This window comes from Pan paniscus, chromosome 8 (genome assembly GCF_029289425.2).
Source record: "Pan paniscus chromosome 8, NHGRI_mPanPan1-v2.0_pri, whole genome shotgun sequence".
NCBI lineage: Eukaryota > Metazoa > Chordata > Mammalia > Primates > Hominidae > Pan > Pan paniscus.
The window spans coordinates 24,747,250-24,759,624 of NC_073257.2; the positions used below are offsets into that span (position 1 = coordinate 24,747,250).

The 12,375-nt window shown below is 42.7% G+C and overlaps 1 protein-coding gene across 2 annotated transcripts in view; it reads left to right on the top strand.

Annotated features, from left to right (window-relative positions):
• CDC123 (cell division cycle 123) overlaps positions 1–12,375 on the top strand; it is a 54,886-nt gene that overhangs the window by 18,773 nt on the left and 23,738 nt on the right. For both annotated transcript variants that reach the window (XM_008953148.4, XM_063607634.1), the window contains exons 5-6: positions 752–847; positions 2,372–2,478. In XM_008953148.4, the coding sequence (XP_008951396.1) occupies positions 752–847; positions 2,372–2,478 (203 nt within the window). The remainder of the gene's footprint in view (positions 1–751; positions 848–2,371; positions 2,479–12,375) is intronic.

Genomic DNA, 12,375 nt, shown 5'->3' on the forward strand with positions numbered 1-12,375 from the left:
CTTATGTCCATAAGCTCCTGTGATAGTGACCTAGGCTCAAGGCAGGACATAATGACATCAGGCTTAAGTTCCTGTTTAACAGCAGTATTTCTATTCACTTCCGGGTCGAAACAAACACAGAATGTTTTGGTCACTTGCTTATATAAAATATGCATTTTAAGAATCATCCAAACAGGAAAGAACGTTTTAACTTGACCAAGGTTCACATTTTGAGTTTTGCTTGTTTTAAAACTTGTCTGGAAATAGCACTGTTTAAATACAGTTTGCCACATCATTTATTTTTCATTCTCTCCGTGGCTTTGGGGGATACCGTATGGCTAAGACTCTTCCTGCAAGTGGAAGGGCTTCTAGCTCTTCAAGTAGGGATGTTATTTCTGACAACTGGAGTATTGCTACAGGTGATATTCCACCTGTCTCTTTTCTCTTGATGAATGCTGGTTTTATGTCGGTGTACAGAGAACCATTCACTCCTTCCCCACATCCTCAGAAGCCTGGTGACTTGTGTCATTTCAGCTTTGCAGGCTTTGATTGTCTGGAAAATGCCATTTAAGCAGCTGATTATTTTATTTCTCTTTTTGGTAAATGTACTTGATCACTGATTTTATTTAGCTGGGTTCAGAAATTCTGATAGTAATTTGTATTCTAAATTCTGTTTTTAACACCCTAAACTATAACCTTGAGATTTTGATCTTGTTTTCCATATATACTGTGATGATATTGACGTGCCCAATGATTTCTTCTCTCTCTGTAGGCACCGGAATTTCCTGAGTTTGCCACTAAAGTCCAGGAAGCTATCAATTCCCTCGGGGGCAGTGTCTTTCCGAAGCTTAATTGGAGTGCCCCAAGGGTAGGAACACATAAGTAATTCTCTTACTGTTTGAATATTCTTTGTTTTGCTGTTTATTTCATTTCATATCCCTACAGAGGGTCTAATTATATTCCTAATTCTAGGAAAAATACTGTGGAATTTATTATTAATTTCCCTCTACTGTTTTACTTTCCGGATTTTGCTATACACTTGCCTGGGTCTGTGAAATACTGTATATTCTGCCAAAAGGTAGTTTCCACCTCTTGTGTTGCTGATTGTTTTTGAATTCTGAGGAAATTCATACTCTGCCCTTTTCAAAACTTCAGCTGTTCAGTTTAACAGAGAAATTTTTCTTTGTTGAAAAGTAATAAAAATTAAAAAAAGTAATAGTGTCATAGGCTATAGAAATAGAGTGGTTGGAGAAGTCAACTGATCTTTTCTTAACTTGTGTCTTATTATTTTAATACTGCATTGACAAGATTTTTATAAAAGTTAAACCCTGTGGAAAAATCCGTTAGTTGTTTTAATCCAATAGAAAGCAGTTTTGTATCAGCAAAGCTTATTTAAGGAATCAGAGACCTATTTGTAATTTCAAAAGTTATCTCATGCCTTTTTTATTCTAAAATGAATGATAATTTGTACTTAATCTAAGTTTTGTTTTTACTTTTATTATTTTTTCTTTTTTGTTTTTACTTCTACAAATTAATTATACTCTACATGTACAGAATTTAAAATTTCAAATAGATTTGGAAGCTTGCCATGAAAATCAGCAGGTCTTGACACCTGTTTTACTTCACCATTTCCTACTCCCCAGAGGTAGCTGTTTTCAAATATTTTAGTACTTTTCTTCCATGTAGTGTGGATAACTGGATAGTGGTTTGCAACTGTTAGTTTTCTCAAAATTCTGTTATATCCTGTGTCTGATCTGTCTGGGAGAGGTGTATTTTTTAAATGACTTAATTATTCTGTAATTTTTAGGCATGTTCCACTGAGCTTTGTGCCTACTTTGCATTTGCCTTCCCATCTTTTGTTCTTATATATGAGACATTCACCATTTAAAGTTGCAGTGGTTCAGAATAGCTCACCTCCTTCTCTTTCAGATTTGATAGACGTGGGGTGTAACTGCTCCAGCCGCCAAAGTTCAAGTGTTTGGCTGCCACTCCTCAGAAACGGGAAGAGTGGAAATTGATCTCTCTCTTCTTGGAGAGTAGCTGGTCAGGCTATTTCTTTACCACCTTAATCTTGTAGCCAAAATGTCGATGTTTCTGATACCTCATTTTCTTCTCTTCTATTATCAGTAAGAAAAACACTGGGAAGTACTTAGGCCTGGGCTGAAATGTGAGGACCCTGACATCTCAGTGTTCATAACCAAGTGTCTGAAATGCAGTGGTGATGCTTTTTGTTGTTAAGCATAATTTAACATTTGACAGTACTGCTTAAATTTACTTGACTTTCTTCTTTAAACCCTTGAGGTGATATGCATTATTGATTTTGTTATAGGCCTGAGCATTCATAGCAGCCAACATGAAATATGGACTAAATAGCATGTGCTTCATTCTTTAGGATGCGTATTGGATAGCAATGAATAGTTCTCTGAAATGTAAAACCCTCAGCGACATCTTTCTACTTTTCAAGAGTTCTGATTTCATCACTCGTGACTTCACTCAGCCGTAAGTATCTCTTATTCTCTCATGTCAATAGTTTCAGTATTTGTGCAAATTTCTCTGTAGATGAAATTCCATTACTTATGGTACTATTATAAATCATAGCTCCATATAACAAAGCTATTTCATATTGCCAAAATGACCTGTTAAAGCAAATCTTTCTTTTCCCTTTATAGAAAATGGTATATAATGAATATCTGAAAATGTTAAGGACTTTCTGTATCTCTGCCCATTAAACATTTCAGTAACTTTTTTTCTATTATAAAACTGATAAATATTTATCGTAGAAAAGCAAAATTAGGGATTACAGCTAAATAAACACTGGAAATATAAAAGCTCTCATGGCCAGGAGTGGTGGCTCACGCCTATAATTCCAACACTTTGGGAGGCCAAGACAGGTGGATCACCTGAGGTCAGGAGTTCAAGACCAGCCTGGCCAATATAGTGAATCCCCATCTCTACTAAAAAATACAAAAAATTAGCTGGGCGTGGTGGCACATGCCTATAGTCTCAGCTACTCAGGAGGCTGAGGCAGGAGAATTGCTTGAACCCGGGAGGTGGAGTTCGTAGTGAGCCGAGATCGCGTACCACTGCACTGTAGCCTGGGCAACAGAGCAAGACTCCATCTCAAAACAAACAAAAACATAAAAACACTCATGATCTTGCCACAATGGGTTATCATATTTCTAGAATTCTATCTATAGATAAATATAATATAAATATATCTATCTCTACCTATATAAGATTTTTTTAATGGGATCCTATAGTTTGTATTTCTTTTTTTTTTTTTTTTTTTGAGGCAGGGTGTCACTCTATCTCCCAGGCTGGAGTGCAGTGGCACGATCTCAGCTCAGTGCAACCTCTGGGTTCAAGCGATTCTCCTGCCTCAGCCTCCCAAGTAGCTGGGACTACAGGCATGCACCACCACACCCGGCTAATTTTTTATATTTTTAGTAGAGGCAGGGTTTCACCACATTGGCCAGGCTGGTCTTGAACTCCTGACCTCGTGATCTGCCTGCCTCGGCCTCCCAACGTGTTAGGATTACAGGTGTGAGCCACCACGCCCAGCCTATGGTTTATATTTCTTAGTGGGCTGCTTTTGCACTTACCAGTGTGACATCATTGCATGTCTAAATTCATTATTTTCCATTCCCTTAGTGCTGCGCCTCTGGAGAGCTGTACCATAACATATTTGACCTACCCTCGGTTCTTCCAGAGCTGCAATGAATATCCTTGAGCTAACTCTTTGTGCACTCCCCTAATTTTCTCCTTAGGATAAGTTTCTAGAAGTGGAATTGCTGTATTTCTTTCCTTTTACCAGTCACTCTATAGCTAAAGAATTTGACAGTGCAGTCAGTGTTGTAGGTGGACGGAATACCTGCCCTGCTGAGCTGCAGGTGCTCTCTTTATGCTTCTTTTGTTGTCTTCAAATAGCAGCTATTTTTCTAGGTTTCTCTTCCTTTCACATCTTAAACAGACCAGTTATCTCAGGTAAACTCATCTTTAAACTGGTCTTTAAAATAAAGCATATCCCAGAACCTAGAAGCAGGAGCATGAGAGTGAAAATCTTGCATAAGCATGCCACTTCCGTCCTGTCCAGTTGAGTTTGTCCTGCCAGTTCGTTCCATGTCAGACTCAAATCCTTTTTTTGAAGTGGATCGTGGCATGAATAACTAAGTTCACTACGTGACGGTCGTGCATCAACTCTGGCGTCTGAGCTCTGCAGCTTGGACATAAGGTTGTAGTATTATATTAATTAAAGAAAGGGAAGTTAAGTAATCAGTGAGTGTGGTTGTGTTACATCGTATTACATGTTTATTGTATAAGGATTTTACTTGTATTGGTATTTCTAGTTTTATAGAAAAAAGTGTGTGTGTGTGGTGTGTGTCTGTGTGTCTGTGTCTGTGTGTGTGTGTGTTTAATAGAGATGGGGTCTCACTATGTTGCCCAAGCTGGTCTCAAACTCCTGGTCTCAAGTGATCCTTCTGCCCCTGAGCAAGTATTGTTTTGACATGTAATTGTCAACCCTCTGGTTGTGTTGGCACAGGTGTTGGTAGCCTGTTTTAGTAACCAGTAGTATTTTCATTCTAGGAGATACCCTCTGAAAAATAGAACAAAGTTGTGCCTCTTTTTTCCATTGTAAAGCTTTTTGACATCTAATGCTTTAAGAGGTCTTAAAATATGTTACACTGAAAGTGCTGTCTACTTGATAATTCAACTGATAATGGTTTTTTTTTTTTTTTTAGACGGAGTCTCACTCTGTCGCCCAGGCTGGAGTGCAGTGGTGCAATCTTGGCTCACTGCAACCTCCGCCTCCCAGGTTCAAGCAGTTCTTCTGCCTCAGCCTCCCGAGTAGCTGGGATTATAGGTGCATGGCTACCACGCCCAGCTAATTTTTTTTTTGTATTTTTAGTAAAGACGGTGTTTCACCACGTTAGCCAGGATGGTCTCCATCTCCTCACCTCGTGATCCGCCTGCCTAGGCCTCCCAAAGTGCTGGAATTACAGGCGTGGGCCACCGCACCTGGCCATGCCCAACTAATTTTTGTATTTTTAGTAGAGAAGTGGATTCACCTTGTTGGTCAAGCTGGTCTTGAACTCCTGATCTCGTGATCCACCCGCCTTGGCTTCCTAAAGTGCTGGGATTACAAGCGTGAGCCACTGTGCCTGGCCCTTATAAGGATTTTTATATGCCTTTAGTGTCAGTTGCAGTGAGTGTGGGAAGACACTTTTGCCTTTCCAGAACTAACTATAAATTGCTTTTAATTCTGAAGCTGATGTTTTTTTAAATCAGCTTTGCAATTTAATGATCAGCTGCCTCCTCTTAAGCTACGTCTTGCTTTTTATCTTCGTTTAACTGATGTTCCAGTGGATGGTATGAATAATAGTCTGTTGTTTTGCATTTTGTACTTTTTGACTTTTGCATGGCAAGGAAGTTAAATCAGCAAGTGAGTTTGAGGTCTTGGATTTAGAGTGTTTACCCACAGAATGCCATCCTTCTGCTATTATAAATAATTGGGAATTGGCAGGAGCAAATGCCAAGCACTGGGCTTTCAGCCTTTTAGCTGGGCGCCACTAACATGTCACTTTGTCTAGAAATAACTGTTGGTAGTTGCTTAGCAATTAATAAATCAGTTGCATAACAGGAAGTGTTGCCATCACATAAAAATTCCTTATTGATAGAACTCAGTAAAGATGAATGTTTGTCACAAAGGCCTTGAAGAGCTCTTAAAAGATTAAATGCTGGGCGTGGTGGCTCACGCCTGTAATCCCAGCACTTTGGGAGGCCGAGGTGGGCAGATCATGAGGTCAGGAGATCCAGATCATCCTGGCTAACAGGGTGAAACCCCGTCTCTACTGAAAATACAAAAAATTAGCGGGGCGTGGTGGCGGGCGCCTGCAGTCCTAGCTACTCGGGAGGCTGAGGCAGGAGAATGGCGTGAACCTGGGAGGCGGAGCTTGCAGTGAGCCGAGATCGCGCCACTGCACTTCAGCCTGGGCGACAGAGCGAGACTCTGTCTCAAAAAAAAAAAAGTTATAGATTCATTCTTTCCAAAATACTTCCCATTAAAATATTATATGAGAGAACATTTAATATTATAATACATAGTTATATATAATATGTATAAATTTATATAACATAAAAATGAGATTATGTTGTTTATACTATTTTGAGGCTTGACTTGACAAAAAAACAAATATGTTACAGTCAGAATTGCAAGTTAACAGAAGCTGAAAATAGCTTACACACGGGATTTAAAAAATACATTATTTAACTAGGAGCCTGGAGATTGGGTATTTTTAGGAATGCTCAGTGGCTCACCAAGGTCGCCAGGAACCCATGCTCTTTCAGGCCCTTTCCTTCCACCATCCATGACTTAGTGGCTCGGTCTTTGGGTTTCTCACCTAATGGTTAAAAGATTGCTGCTACAGTTCCAAGTATCTGTCATATGAAGACATGACCATATCTCAACCAGAAACAGAAGGGATAGGTTGTTTCCTCTTGTTCTTTTCTGTATGTGAACGAGTAAAGCATTCCTGGAGGCCTCCTGGGAGACTTCCTCTCAGCCCTCATTGGTCACAGTTACCCAGCCTAATCCAGTAGTTGGCAAAGGGAGCAGAATTGCTGTGATTCGTTTAGATCAAGCTTGTCCAAGCTGCAGCAGCCCGTGGGCCGTGGCCCGGGATGGCTTTGAATGTGCCACAACACAAATTCATAAACTTTCAAACATCATAAGACTTCTTTTTGAGATTTTTATTTTTTTAATATGTATTTATTTATTAAAATTTCATTTTTTATTAAATTTATTTTTTAAAATAAATTTTAATAAAATTTATTTATTTATTTTTATTTATTTTTTATTTACTTATTTTTTAGCTCGTCAGCTATCATTAGTGTTAGTGTATTTTATATGTGGCCCAAGACAATTCTTCCTCTAATGTTTCCCAGGGAAGCTAAAAGTTTGGACACCCCTGGTTAGACTAAGGTTCTCGACACGAGCATGCGTCAGGGTTATCCAGAGAGTTAGATGAAACACAGGTTCCTGGGCTCCAGGGTTTCTGGTCCAGCAGGCCTGGAGGGGGCCTAAGCAGATCATTTCTAACCTGTTCCCAGGCAATGTGGATCCGCTGGTCCAGGCCCACGCCTTGGTGGCTGCTTAGATGAGTCAGCACATGCATCTCAGTGATTAGAGAGGGAACCAGGAAGCACAAATGCTCCCAGCATCTGAACAATCCAGATTCCATTGGACAGGCTGAAGATGGGAACCCTGGAGGGTAGACAGCTAGTGCTCTCTCCCTGCCTATAATGTACTCTAGAAAATACTGCTTTTTTCTTTCCTGTTCTTCAAATGGTTACTGTAGACAAAAAGCTTTAAAAAGTGGAGGTTGACATGTGACATGTGGCCGGGCGCGGTGGCTCTCGCCTGTAATCCCAGCACTTTGGGAGGCTGAGGTGGGTGGATCACGAGGTCAGGAGTTCAAGACCAGCCTGGCCAACATGGTGAAACCCCGACTCTACTAAAAATATAAAAAAGAAAGAAAGAAAGAAATATGACACGCATAAATTTGCTGTGTTATTTGCCAAGATATAAACATTCTATGTTATTAAACTTGCTGAGTCACAGGCTGCTTTCATTATTTTATTGTCACTTCAGTGGGCTGAGTAGACAAGAAAACATTTTGATACTCAGTTGGCATTTAGAAAAAAGGGCTGAGTGAAAAAATAAATTTGTTAATTGTTTCTCTGAGGGGCTCATGATGAAGGAGAAATACATTTGACTGGAGGTCAGGGAATTTGATTTGTCTTAGTGATTTTTTTAAAAAATTTTTTCAAGATAGAGTCTCACTCTGTCACCCAGGCTGAAATGCAATGATGCGATCTTGGCTCACTGCACCCTCTGCCTCCCACAGTCCCAGACCGACATATTCATCACTGGATATGTTACATTTGTCCTCTTTTTTTTTTTTTTTGAGACGGAGTCTCGCTCTGTTGCCCAGGCTGGAGTGCAGTGGCGTGATCGTGGCTCACTGTAAGCTCTGCCTCCCGGGTTCACGCCATTCTCCTGCCTCAGCCTCCCGAGTAGCTGGGACTACAGGCGCCTGCCACCACGCCCGGCTAATTTTTTTTTGTATTTTTAGTAGAGATGGGGTTTCACCGTTATTAGCCAGGATGGTCTCAATCTCCTGACCTCATGATCCTCCCACCTTGGCCTCCCGAAGTGCTGGGATTACAGGCTTGAGCCAGTGGGCCTGGCCCATTTGTCATCTTTCAGTGTGCGAAATATTTGGAACAGCACGAGAGAAACGGTGTGTTGATTATAATTATTATTCGTTTATTTATTTTATTTTATTTTTATTTTTTTCTTGGGACAGAGTCTCGCTCTGTCACCCAGGCTGGAGTCCAATGGCATGATCTTGGCTCACTGCAACCGCTGCCTCCCAGGTTCAAGCAGTTGTCCTGCCTCAGCCTCCCAAGTAGCTGGGACTACTTGGCGCACGCCACCACGCCCGGATAATTTTTGTATTTTTAGTAGAGACAGGGTCTCACCATGTTGGCCAGGCTGGTCTTGAACTCCTGACCTCAAGTGATCCACCTGCCTCGGCCTCCCAGAGTGCTGGGATTATAGGCATGAGCCACTACACCGGGCCTAATTATAATTATGAAGTCCACAAAAAATAGCATGTCAGTCCGAAGGCATGTTTAGGGCATAATAAATATACCTATTTATAGTAAGGCCATTTGGCTGGCAGAAAAACGAAGTCTTCTTTGAGCTGAGGATGATTTGGGTAGTAATAAAATAAAAAAATGTGGCACTCCTTTTATGTTTTTTTTGGTAAAATTATTTCAGTGTTTATTTTGCTTCTGAGTAAAGACAAGGGATGTGTAGTTATCTGTCATTGACGTACACTATGTATTTCCCCCTGTATTTTTATTTTTTTATTTCAGTAGGTTTGGGGGAACAGGTGGTGTTTGGTTACATGGGTACATTCCTTAGTGGTGATTTCTGAGCTTTTGGTGCACCCATCACCTGAGCAGTGTACACTGTACCCGACGTGTAGTCTTTCATCCCTCGCCAACCCTCACCCTTTCTCCTGAATCCCAGAAGTCCAGTGGACCATCTTTATGCCTTTGCGTCCTCATAGCTTAGCTCCCACTTACAAGTGAGAACACACGATGTTCGGTTTTCCGTTCCTGAGTTACTTCACTCGGAATAACAGTCTCCAGTTCCATCCAGGTTGCTGCAAATGCCATTATTTTGTTCCTTAAAAAAAAAAAAAAAAAAAGACATCTGATTAGTCATCAGTACTAGTTAAGCATATTTCTTTAGTTTGGGGATAGAATATTTTTTCTTTTCCTTTCTTTTTTTTTTTTCTTTCCTTTCTAAAAATTTGTGTCTATAACATTGCTTTCCAAAATTCCTGTTAACTGGCAAATATTAAAGTGTAGTAAAAATATGCTGGCATAATTTCATAGTAGCTTTCATCAAAGTCGGCCTTTGGGATTTTGCTTTTTTTTTCTTTGGAATAAAATCTTTGCTATTATTATACCTGAGAATTCTTTTAGTTTGCCACTTACATTGTAAATAATGTAACATTTATTACTTAATCACATTTGTGTTTATTTTAGAATTTTCATAGCTTGCTAGAGGAACTATAATTATTCTGCCAAGAATTTGAACTTTGAATTCAACATAAGAGCCTCCTTTCAGCTTAGACTACAAATTAGTGACTGTAGTAGTTGAATACCACGTTCTTTTGGTACTTTGTTGAAAATTTCAGTTGAAGAAATCTTCCGAATTAATGTTAAATAGTAACCCAGGAAAAAAACTGGGGGAATATTTTGTGGTGGTGGTGGTTTTTTTGTTTTTGTTTTTGTTTTTTCTTGAGATGGAGCCTTTTTGTCGTGGGAAATGTGCTGAGTCCTCCAGTGACCTTGGTGGGATTTAGGGTAGCCAGACTGAGTTTTCTAGCTGAAGCTGCGGCCCTGAAGGCTATGCTTGGGATCCGAGCTGCTCCAGTTTGATGCTTCCTTCCTTTTCCCTATTTCTTCCTTTCCCCAAGAATGGTGCAGACTTCCTGCTGAGGCCTGTAGTTGGTGGACAGGCATCTCCTGGCCCTTTTCCCAAGAACCCCTTACAGAGCTTGAACTGCAGCTACTCCTCAGAATAACGATTTCTAAAATATGGGCTGGGTGCGGTGGCTCACATCTGTAATCCCAGCACTTTGGGAGGCCGAGGCAGGTGGATTACCTAAGGTCGGGAATTTGAGACCAGCCTGACCAACTCGATGAAACCCCATCTCTACTAAAAATACAAAAATTAGCTGGGCTTGGTGACACACGCCTGTAATCCCAGCTACTTGGGAGGCTGAGGCAGGAGAATTGCTTGAGCCCGGGAGACGGAGGTTGCAGTGAGCCAAGATCGTGCCACTGCGCTCCAGCCTGGCCACGGAGTGAGACTGTGTCTCAAAAAAATAAATAAATGAATAAAAGAAAAGAAAATATGTGTCTAGTCCCCATCTTGGACACTTTGGATTGGAATCTCTGGGGAAGTATTTTGAAAAATCATCTCATTCCACTCTCTCATTTTCAAACCTGTGTTCTAGAAGCTCTGACACACCCTGAGGTTCAGCGTGCAGTAAGTAGTTAACTGAATATAAAGACAGGGAAGAAAAAGGGGGCCTGACAAGTTGTCTGCAGATTTGATTGCATAATGAACTTTGGAAATCGCCCAATACCATCTGCCATTTACTGCTGAGGCAACTTCGAGCCAGTCCCAAAAAATAATTGACTTTTCTTTTCTTTTCTTTTTTTTTTCTAGCTTCTCTCTCTTTTTTTTTTTTTAGTATTTATTGATCATTCTTGGGTGTTTCTCGGAGGGGGGATTTGGCAGGGTCATAGGACAATAGTGGAGAGAAGGTCAGCAGATAAACATGTGAACAAGGGTCTCTGGTTTTCCTAGGCAGAGGACCCTGCGGCCTTCCGCAGTGTTTGTGTCCCTGGGTACTTGAGATTAGGGAGTGGTGATGACTCTTAAGGAGCATGCTGCCTTCAAGCATCTGTTTAACAAAGCACATCTTGCACCGCCCTTAATCCATTTAACCCTGAGTGGACACAGCACATGTTTCAGAGAGCAAGGGGTTGGGGGTAAGGCCATAGATTAACAGCATCCCAAGGCAGAAGAATTTTTCTTAGTACAGAACAAAATGGAGTCTCCCACGTCTACTTCTTTCTACACTGACATAGCAACAATCTGATTTCTCTTTCCTTTCCCCACACTTCCCCCCCTTCCACTCGACAAAACCGCCATCGTCATCATGGCCCATTCTCAATGAGCTGTTGGGTACACCTCCCAGATGGGGTGGCGGCCGGGCAGAGGCGCCCCCCACCTCCCTCCCGGACGGGGCGGCTGGCCGGGCGGGGGCTGCCCCCCACCTCCTGGAGGGGGCAGCTGCTGGGTGGAGACGCTCCTCACTTCCCAGACGGGGCGGCTGCCAGGCGGAGGGGCTCCTCATTTCTCAGACGGGGCGGCCGGGCAGAGATGCTCTTCACCTCCCAGACGGGGTGGAGGTTGGGCAGAGACACTCCTCAGTTCCCAGACAGGGTCGCGGCTGGGCAGAGGCGCTCCTCACATCCCAGACGGGGCGGCGGGGCAGAGGCGCTCCCCACATCTCAGACGATGGGCGGCCGGGCAGAGACGCTCCTCATTTCCTAGACGGGATGGTGGCCGGGAAGAGGCGCTCCTCACTTCCCAGACTGGGCGGCCAGGCAGAGGGGCTCCTCACATCCCAGACGATGGGCGGCCGGGCAGAGACGCTCCTTGCTTCCCAGACGGGGTGGCGGCTGGGCAGAGGCTGCAATCTCGGCACTTTGGGAGGCCAAGGCAGGCGGCTGGGAGGTGGAGGTTGTAGCGAGCCGAGATCACGCCACTGCACTCTAGCCTGGGCAACGTTGAGCACTGAGTGAGCGTGACTCCGTCTGCAATCCCGGCACCTCGGGAGGCCGAGGCTAGCAGATCACTCGCGGTTAGGAGCTGGAGACCAGCCCTGCCAAGACGGCGAAACCCTGTCTCCACCAAAAAAATACGAAAACCAGTCAGGCGTGGCGGCGTGCGCCTGCAATCCCAGGCACTCAGCAGGCTGAAGCAGGAGAATCAGGCAGGGAGGTTGCAGTGAGCCGAGATGGCGGCACTACAGTCCAGCCTCCGCTCGGCATCAGAGGGAGACTGTGGAGAGAGAGGGAGAGGGAGAGAGAGACCATGGGGAGAGGGAGAGGGGGAGGGGGAGGGGAGGAATAATTGACTTTTCTAAGACCATAAAATACTAGTACGGAGCCCAAGGTCCTGATTGTGATTTTTAACCTCTGGTCTATTGTTCTCTTACATTCATTGGAACGTTTTCCTTT